Genomic DNA, 9,908 nt, shown 5'->3' with positions numbered 1-9,908 from the left:
CTAGCAACATGCTCATGACATTGTGATTCTTCTATTCCCCGGAGTCTATTCTATTACTCTATGCTATAAAATGAGGAAATTCGTCTTCTAAAGTCCTTTAAACGAGGCGATTCGAAATCATTTTTCAATATTAACGCAAGGCCCGATATCAGACCTTAATATTGACCCATAATAGTTTGGATCACGTATTATATTGCCGATAAATAGTGTACCCTACCAGAGGAAATAATTATAGACCTCATAGGGGGTAGACAATGTGGCTCTTTAATTTCCTATGTATGTATAAATATAATAGTTAATAGTGTGTTGAATAGTGTTTAAATGAAGAAATTCGAAGCAGAGCCGTTTTTAAGGATGGGCCCAGTGGGCCCTGGCCCAGGGCCCCGAGTTCTGATGGGGCCCCCGAAAAGTCTAAAATCTCATTGCGTTAATTGTTTTTTTTTTTTTTTTAATTCTAACTCATTTATTATTTATAACTTAAGAGGTCCCCCAGATCCCAATTTTTTCTTCTTTTTTAAAAATTTTATTCAGAGCTGAAGCCCTCTGAAACCCATAATATATATAATTTTTTCTTTCTTACATTGTCGGATGCTTTTCAAAATCTAATCGAAGTGTTTAGAAATATAAAATAATTGTTACTCTTCACTTTTCTAACCAAAAGAGCAATAAAACGCTCTTTCCACTGATGAAAATATCCCCACTTTCGTAGCTACCACCCACAGAGTTGTCAAATATAAAAAATACAGACTCCTCACTTTACACTGAGAGAAAATGTTTTTAGCTTCTTTACATTGCCTTGGGGCTCTTTCTTCCTAACTTCGGAAATATCAGATATCCACAGAAACATCTTCTTGTCTGATTTCTGGTCATAAATTTCTAAGAAGAAAAAATTTCTAGGGCTGTAAATAGGGGAAGGGTCTTGTTAGAATTCCTTTGGGTCACTCTGTCTTGAGATTTCCATAGTGCCCGTTAAATTGGGCTCGTTAAATTCTTAATTTTCTTTCTTAGAAAATTCAGATATTTTTTCTAATTTATTATAAAAGCTTTTTTTCTCCTTTAATCATCAACTAGCCTAATTGTTTAATTTACTTAAGTTTTGAAGTTGATTTTATTTTGTTATTTTTTAAATTAATAGCAAGAGAATTCGTGAACTAGGAATTTCTATATCAAATTTTCATAGGATATTAAGAAGACATAACTCTTTCAGGTTGGAGGTAAGCAAATGTTTTTATTATATCAATTTTGGTTGTGGTTAGGGAAAACGTGAAAGCTTGCGCAGTTTCTTATATATAAATTTTTTTTTTTTTGTTTATTTATTTAAATGGCGTGCCACTATTCAATTCCCCCTTTGGCTGGCCTGTCTGCCAAGACTCTTGATTTGGTCTGTTCTGGATGAAATTGAGATAACAAATGTAATTTTACTTACTGCTAATAGACAGAAACAACATATGATTTTGTTTAATAGAACATTGACAGCTAAACAAATGTTTAAACATGAGAAAAAAATTGTTTAAAACTCCTGTATGACCAAATTTTCCACTTTTCCCCTAAATATGAACTATGTTCAATTTGTAATATTATATTTCGTATTTTTTTATTAATAAGGCTTTTAAATTTCCAAATCAAAGTCGAAACAATTTCTTAAAATTGTGAATCGAAACTATATATGGAATTTTGACAGCTTTTTTCATTTTAAACGTGTGCATTTAATTTAATAAAAAAGAAATAAATAAAAAAAATTGAAAAAATATAATTAAATGACTGAATAAAATAAAAACTTCGTTATCATATCATCTTTTAAACCTTTTGAGTATTAACAAATTATTTAAAAATAAGCAAATTTTTAGTTTAAAAGGTAAATTTTTTTTTATTTGTTTAAAAGGTAATTATGCTCCATCATTCAATCATGAGACTATTTAATATCTGTTCCTAAGGATTAGAATTTTTTTTTTATTTTACTTTATTGTAAAAATGATATATAATGATACTTTCATGCGATATGCTGCAGTTTTAAATACCTAAAAGATGACTGAAATTGTCAATTCAAGAAACAATTAATACTTTTGAACATGAATTTAAATAACACCATACGTTTTGTTTGGCTATCTCATTTTACATTATTGCAGTATTTAGAGCAGACAGTTGCTTGTGGGTGTGGATGATATAAGTAAAAGAAGCATACAAAAAAAAAAAAAAAAAAAAAAAAAAAAAAAAAATCAGTTAATGGCCTCAATATTATATTTTTAAATTTCTCGCAAAAATGTAGTAAAAAAATAATTGTCGCAAACAAATTAATATTAAGTGAGAACGAAACAAAAATGATACCGAAATATGCTGAATCACTAGTGAGACAGGTAGGATGAAAGACATCGAAACCGATTTGATTGAATAGTAAAACTAGAAGGTGTTTCTAAAATCCGGAAATCAATCAGGTTCCAATTTTTTTTGTCACAAAATTTATCAGAGGCTATTCGTTAGATTACAATATGGGGGTTAAGTTTTTTCTTTGATTAATTATTAAACATTAACAAATATTTGTCCTTTAAAACCTTTCATTCTATTATAAAAATAATTATTCCATAATTGTAATTCTAAAACTAATTGATATAATGCTTTAGTGTGTTCCATTGATATATTAAATGTCTTCTATCGGCGGAACCCCGACATTACGATTAAAGTTTATTAAGGTAATTACGAACATTATAACCTAAAAACAGACTATTTTTAAAATATTTAATTAGAGGAATGTAGATTTTTCATCGTTTTATCATCATCAATCTTAAATAAGGTTTTATATCCGACAGTTAAATTTGCAGTCCTTGTGTTATATCCAGTTTAGTTTTAAATTTATTTTTAGTGTGTATACATAAGCAGAAAATGAATAAGATAAGCCGAATTATGGTTTACTTCTAAATGAACTGAAGATACTTGCTATAAACGTTAAAAATGGTAGTTTGGAAGGCATTTTTCAAGAATGTAAAGTATCCAAATGACTTAATTTATTAAATTTAAAAAAAACAATTTTAAAATATCCGCAAGGCAAGTGTGTATATTTGGGGCTAATTTTATGAAATCTAACACAATACTGAAAAATGTTCTACTTATTTTTTTTTAAGTATGCATGTAAAACTAATAATTTAACAATTATTTAAAAAACTAGAAGGCTCCGCTCCCTGTTCATTTTGCTAACTAAACCCTAAACCTCTTGGTTGCTTCTGCATTCATTGCAGATTAAGAGGAAAAATGGTATATTTCAATTTTTTTCCTACAAAAAATACGATTGAAACCATTTACATTTTGAAGATGACTAAATTTAGGCAAATCAATAAAATTGGTACCAATCAATAAATTGGAAAAGTGGCACATGTCGCCCTACTCAAAGGATAGAGCATTCTCCTCTGAATGAGGTGCACCAAGTTCGAATCCCAGTGATGGCTGGTCGATATGAATTCCACACCCGGCTTTTACCGACCACCGTGCTGACGTGAAATATTCTCAGTGGTAGGCGGATCATGGGTTAGAGTCTCTTTGCCGTCAGTCTAACCGTGGGAGGTACTCGTGTTCTTCCTCTCTATGTAACGCAAATGCGGGTAAGTTCCATCAAAACGTCCTCCATGAAGGCAAAAATTTCTTACAATACTTGATTCTATAGTTCTCTTGTATGATGGATTGGGTTCAAAATTAGAAGACTACGTAGTTGAACATTAGTAGTCGTGAACTCGAAATTGGGCTGTTCAATGACTTTTATAAAATAAACTAATAATTTGACCACGATAGCTTGGTTGGTAGGGTTATGGACTCCTGCTCGTGAGAATGGGAGTTCGAATTCAGCCGACCGAATAATACCCATGCATAAAATGGTGACTGGTGCATGTTAAATCTGTCGGGGTCATAAACTCCTCCAAGTTCTCATAACAATTCAATACCTCTGGGTACTGATCCAGGAGTTTACTTGTCTTCTGGATTGGTTTTAAAATTTCACGGCTACGTAATTAAACATTGGCTCAAAATTGAGTCCGTTTTTCAACGATTATAAAAAAAAAAAAAAAAAACTAATAATCAAACTGTATTTTCTTGTATTTTTTCTAACTCCTTGCATATTTTCTACACACCTTCATAATTTGATGTTTCTAAGTCTTACAGATTTTGAGCTGCAAAGCAAAATGTATGTCTTACAGGAAATTGATTTTACTGATGTGATAGAAGATTCGCCTCTGAAAAAGCGCGAAAAGTATTGTTACCTTAAATTTTCGATAGAAATAATGTATATAAGTTTTTATAATTAATTTATAGGTTTTTTTACTCTTAAAATAAAAGAATTTTTAAAAATTATTCAAAATTAATTTTTTCCCCCTAAATTTACTTATGAAGGGTCCGCAAATAATGACAGGCCCAGGGCCCCTATAAACATAAAAACGGCACTGTCCATACTAATTCATATAGTTTTCTTTTTAAAGCAAAGTTGTAATTTTTTTATGTAACTTTATGCATTGCTGTACTAGAACAAATCTGCCAATATTCCTATTCCATATAAAGTAGGCTCTGATACAAAATCTGTCAATTGCTATTAAGTTAAAATAGGGATTAAAACAAACCATGACAAAGTTAAAGCCCAAATTTTTTTCATACTAGTTTCATTTCGAAAATTGGAGTTGGCAAACTTTGCACCCAGTTCTTTATTGTAAGACTAAAAAGATGTATATTGGTGTATTTTGAAGTTACAACATTAAGTGTAATTGTATATCTAATTTAAACCCAAAAATTACTGTATATTTTATGAATTTAGAATTCAATAAAATTTATTATTGAAGCGCGATGTTATTTTTGGTGTTTGTCACTAACAAGGGAAACTAGGGAAATGTGACTCGCCAATTTTGAAATAAATTAGTGGGATGTATGCCTTATGAGGAGTAATTTTAGGGGGCAACATTCGTTTCGGCCCATAGAAGGTCCTGTGAAAGATAAAAAATAATTCAATCTATAGAAAAATCGGTCTTTTATTACTTCAATGCAGATTATTAGTTATTGTAATTGTCTCATACTCCAATTAATTATTAATTAATTGGTTAATTAATTTATTTGCTTATTAACAAATTAATTAGCAAATTAAATATTTGATCACTAATTAAATAATTACTAATTAATTAATTATTAATTAATTGATTTGTAATTACATACTCCAATTAATTTGGAAAATTTTTTGGAGAAAAAAAATTTAAAAAATTTGATGTCAATTTTTTTTTAAAATTAACCTAACAGGTTTTTCTGAAAAACTACAGATATATAAAGCTTTCGAAATCCATTTTGACAATAAATATGCATTATATAATACGTGAAAGTACCACAAAATTAATTGGAGTATTAGATAATTACAATAACTAATAGTTTGCATTGAAGTAATAAAATACCGATATTTCTATAGATTGAATTATTTTTTATCTCTCACAGGACCTTCTATGGGCCGAAACGAATGTTGCCCCCTAAAATTATTCCTCATAAGACATACATCCCACTAGCTTATTTCAAAATTGGCGAGTCACACTTCCCTAGTTTCCCTTGTAAGAAATTCATCTTTCTTTAAATATTGTTCAGCCTTATTGTCTTTTGGGTACACAGTGATTGGTAGATGTTACCGTAATACTTTAATATCTTCAGAGAGCAAACCTTAAATTTTAGCACTTAACCTTACTTGAATAAATTTAAATGCATTTCTCTTTAAGCTACATTATATTTTGACTTCAATAAATAGAAGTGTATTTCTATTGATATTTTAACATAAGAGGAGAAAAATGCTTTTATTTTGCAGACCTAGTCTAATGATTAATCAAAGGTAAGTTTTATATTGTTATGATATTTTTACAGTAAAATTTTCATTATTCAACTATGCATTGCTTAGACGTGCAGTTGTTCAAATTTTTATTTTCTCATGAAAATGCTTACTCCGTTTTTGTCAATTTTTAGCAGGAAACCTTTAAATTTGATGGTAAAATTTTCTTTGCTAAAAAATAAATCCAATGTTTTAAGAAGTGGCAGACTTGTTCAATCCCCAAAGCATAGCACAAATGAGTTTAGAAAATATTAAATTTAAAAAGCAAAGAAACTTTAATGAACAGTTAACTAGATATTATTCTCTCAACTCTTAAAAAACTTTGATTCAAAATTAAAATAGAATATTATATAAAGTTTAAGTGAGATAAAAATTTTTGAGTGAAGCAATAATAAAATAAAATGTATATATTTGAAAGGAAGTGTGTTAATTCTCAGTTAAACAAAGTTACACAAATTACTAAATGGCACAAAAAATTTGTCAGATTATACACTGCTATTGGGAATCGTGTGAGTAACATCTTGGAAATTGAAAATTTCCGAAAGTAATTATACATCGGAAACCATGTTTAGTCAAAAAACGTTTTATTTACAAGTTTATTAGTCTGGTCTCCTGGTTGATCTAATTTAGCTTACAAGATTAATCGCAAAGTTCCTTGACAGCAATGGAAAGGGTATGCATAAGTACTCGCGGGAGTAGTATTTTTATACATATAACTCTTGCATCTTTTGAAGTATTTGGGCCATTGACGCATGTTGTCTCTTTCAATCTATCATAGGAAATTGTATAGAAACAATGCATTACTTGCTTATTTAGCTATATCATGTGTAAATAGTTATAGTACAAATTTGTACATAAAAAGCTTTTAACTTCTAAACTGTTAGTATGATTGTTTGGCAAATTTATTTCATTCTTTTCAGTGAGAAAAATACAAGGGAAAATATGTCTCATTTGTCCTTCCCGAAGAAATTTTCTCTCACTCAAATAACTCTTTTTTTTTTTTTTTTTAAAGTAAGTTTTCAGATTTTGTTTATAAAAAAGGGAAGTTTTTTTTATTAAGTTTTCCGAAGAAACTTAATTTTTCCTACAATTACCTACACAAATTTAAAAAAAAAGTTAAATATGACGTAAACTACTTCTATACCTGCCCTAACTTCTTCGTGCTAGCTGGCACATAAGTCCTAAAGTCTTTCCAGGTCCAGACACTCCTGTCCTGAGCTAGTCCCCTCACATAGATTTAATTTTGCACAGATATTGGTGGATGTTTCTTTGTCAAGTAAGTCTCTGTTTTCCTTTTTAACGTTTAACCATCGGGTGTCTAAATAAGTGTGGTGTTAGCAGGGCTATCCTCGTTTTAAACTAAGAATATGTTCTCCATCTTTTCAAAATTTCCTCATGAATGGGTGATAATTTTTCCTTTATTAGTAGATGTTTATACTAGGCCAGAAAATTAAATTTTAGGCCACAAAATTAAAAATAATTTGCTTGCAGGGTATTAAAATTTAAACAAATAAAATAAATGAAAACGTTATCGAGCACACGGAATCCGGAAAATGCTATTTCATGTTTGGGAAAGATTTTAAATTCACACAACTCATTCTGCTCTGTAAAGTTTCATTTCTGTGAAAATGTGCAAAACTTGAATTAACTAAAAATAAGCCTTTTCTTTGGAAGTTTGAGTACAGTAAAATTTCTGAAATTCTGATTTCTAAGAATAGGTGCGGCTGACTTTTCTAGTTTATATGAAATGCAACTTGTTCAAATATGTAAAATTTTATAATCCCAATAAACTAAACAGTTTGAGTACAGATTTAAAGAAAATGCAATTTTCTGAAAGTTTATTCTATGAGTAGGATCTGCTGACTTTTCCAGTTTATATGAAATGCAACTTATTTGTATATGTAAAACTATATAATCCCGTCCCTAGTGAGCGAAAATTCTAGTAGTAATATTCCTCTTAAGACAGTTTTAAGGTTTTTTTTTTAACCCTCAACAAAACTCGGTTAAACCCAGAGACAAACGCGGCAATGTTTTTTCTTTTTAGAGCATATTGATTACACAAAATGTAATTAATATGAAAGTGGATCTCTCTGGATATGAGGAAATAATTTACTAGATGGATAGAATTATTATTTTTTTTTTTTTGTAAATAGAAACTTTAAATTTCTTAAATATTAATGAATTTTGTGAAATCTTGTCCTATAAATTGTGAAAATTTTGCATCGTAAGTTATAGTTTTCTTGACTATTTAATGTTAACTCTTCATACCTGTAATGTTTTTAAAAGTAAATACAAAACTGAATCACATTCGTAATAAAACTGAGCGTGCTTAGTTCTATTTATGAATGTAACATTTGAATAAAATTAATTTGAAAGCAAATGTCAAAAAAAAATTGCACAATTAGCTCACTCATATTAAATATTTACTAAAAAGACAATGAGACGCATAAATTATTTTGCGATTGTTAAATTGAATGAATGCTAGTCAATTTGAAATTTACTGTCAATTTTGTTGTTACAAAATAAAAGATAATTTTAACCGTGACTTTTAGAAATTTAGTAAGTGTGAGATGGGCAAAATGTTATCAATCTTATAACTTATTGCCCAGTCTATTATTGGTGAAAAATCAAATGTGGACTAAAAGTTACCAATCTGAATCCATATATTTAAAAAGGGTAATAGATAAGTACAGCATTAATTTTCCATGTCATTTAATAATCCGAAAAATACTGTAAATTATTTTAAGGTAGGTATATTAAGATAAATTAGTAAGAGATGGTTAATAAGATATCAGTTCTAGAAATGATCAGTTGGTATTGTCATAACTAAATTTTTATAATTCGAAAAATTTATTTAATAAATGTGTTTGTGCTGTCTACTGTGATTCTACATGTTATAAAATATATATGTTACACATTAAACCACTATAAGAAAAATTTATAGGGTTTAACTCAAAATACTGTCTTAGATACTGTGGTTAAACTTCAGTTTCCTAATAAATATATACTATACATATAAGGTAAGGTATTATCATACATAATACACTAATTTCTTATACTACCGTCCCAAAGGACATAATAAGGTACAATAGTTCCATTGCAAAAACTTACTTGAAAAGTTATTTTATTACGTAAATAAAGTATTATTTTACTTAATAAGACTTTTTTTCCTTTTCTAAGTGCACTTTAAAGCATTAAAATGGAGAAATTGTTGAACATATACTGTATATATAAATGGTCCTGAATCTCCGCTCAATATTAACCTAAAATTTTATTTTAACCTATTTTAATATACTATACAACCGTACCATAATTAATACTTGTAGAGAAATCAAGGGGTCCCAAATGTCGCACAATATGTCTCCATTGACAAAGGGAGGGAAAGGAGCTATATCGTAACATAAATAAAATATTCTTTTACTTAATAATAAGACTTTTTATTTTCCCTTAAGTGCGTTTTAAAGCCTTAAAATGGAAAAATTGTTGCTCATACAAATTTTGACTTATATCTCCCCTCGACATTAACCTATGATTTTCAATCTCCACCAGACATTATATTTTAATATACTTTGTATTAAAGGAAGTAATCGTAGACAAATTAGAGGGCTCACAATGCAGCACAATATGATTCCATTGTAAAAGAGAGGGAAAGTACTTAACCCCTTCTTTCTCGCTCCCGTGAAAATCACGAGGTGAGGTTTCGCCCTCTATTTCTCGCTCCAGGGAAATTTCCAGGATAGAGTGTTCAGTAGTAACGCGCCAATAAGAATAAAACAACAGTGCCGTCAATAATAAAATCAGCCGCTTTATAAAATCAAATCGGCAAGAACCAAATCGTTACAATATTAATAATAAAACATTAAATTAGTGTTTTTGCCACCCAACACTACAGCTATTATTCAACCCTTTGATCAGGGAATCATAAGATCATTCAAGTTTCATTACAGAAAAATGGTTGTTCAAAAAATCATTAGTGGCATACACTGTGACAGCTCTTCGGAACTGTTAACTGCAAACAAACTATCAAAATCCCTTACTATTTTGAAATCAATGCATTTGATTCGTAACTCATGGGACATTG

At 29.3% G+C, this 9,908-nt stretch overlaps 1 protein-coding gene across 1 annotated transcript in view; it reads left to right on the top strand.

The window, feature by feature from the left end:
* The first annotated feature begins 7,073 nt into the window (after positions 1-7,073).
* LOC107442742 (mitochondrial import inner membrane translocase subunit TIM50-C) overlaps positions 7,074-9,908 on the top strand; it is a 32,196-nt gene continuing 29,361 nt past the window's right edge. Inside the window, exon 1 of the mRNA XM_087153643.1 lies at positions 7,074-7,103. Within this exon, the coding sequence (XP_087009769.1) occupies positions 7,089-7,103 (15 nt within the window). The 5' untranslated portion in view covers positions 7,074-7,088. The remainder of the gene's footprint in view (positions 7,104-9,908) is intronic.

The sequence above is a fragment of the Parasteatoda tepidariorum genome, chromosome 10 (genome assembly GCF_982258835.1).
Source record: "Parasteatoda tepidariorum strain Cologne lab strain chromosome 10, Ptep-v5.0, whole genome shotgun sequence".
Lineage (NCBI taxonomy): Eukaryota > Metazoa > Arthropoda > Arachnida > Araneae > Theridiidae > Parasteatoda > Parasteatoda tepidariorum.
The sequence above is the reverse complement of the archived record's forward strand: the minus strand, read 5'-3'. Positions and strand labels throughout refer to the sequence as shown.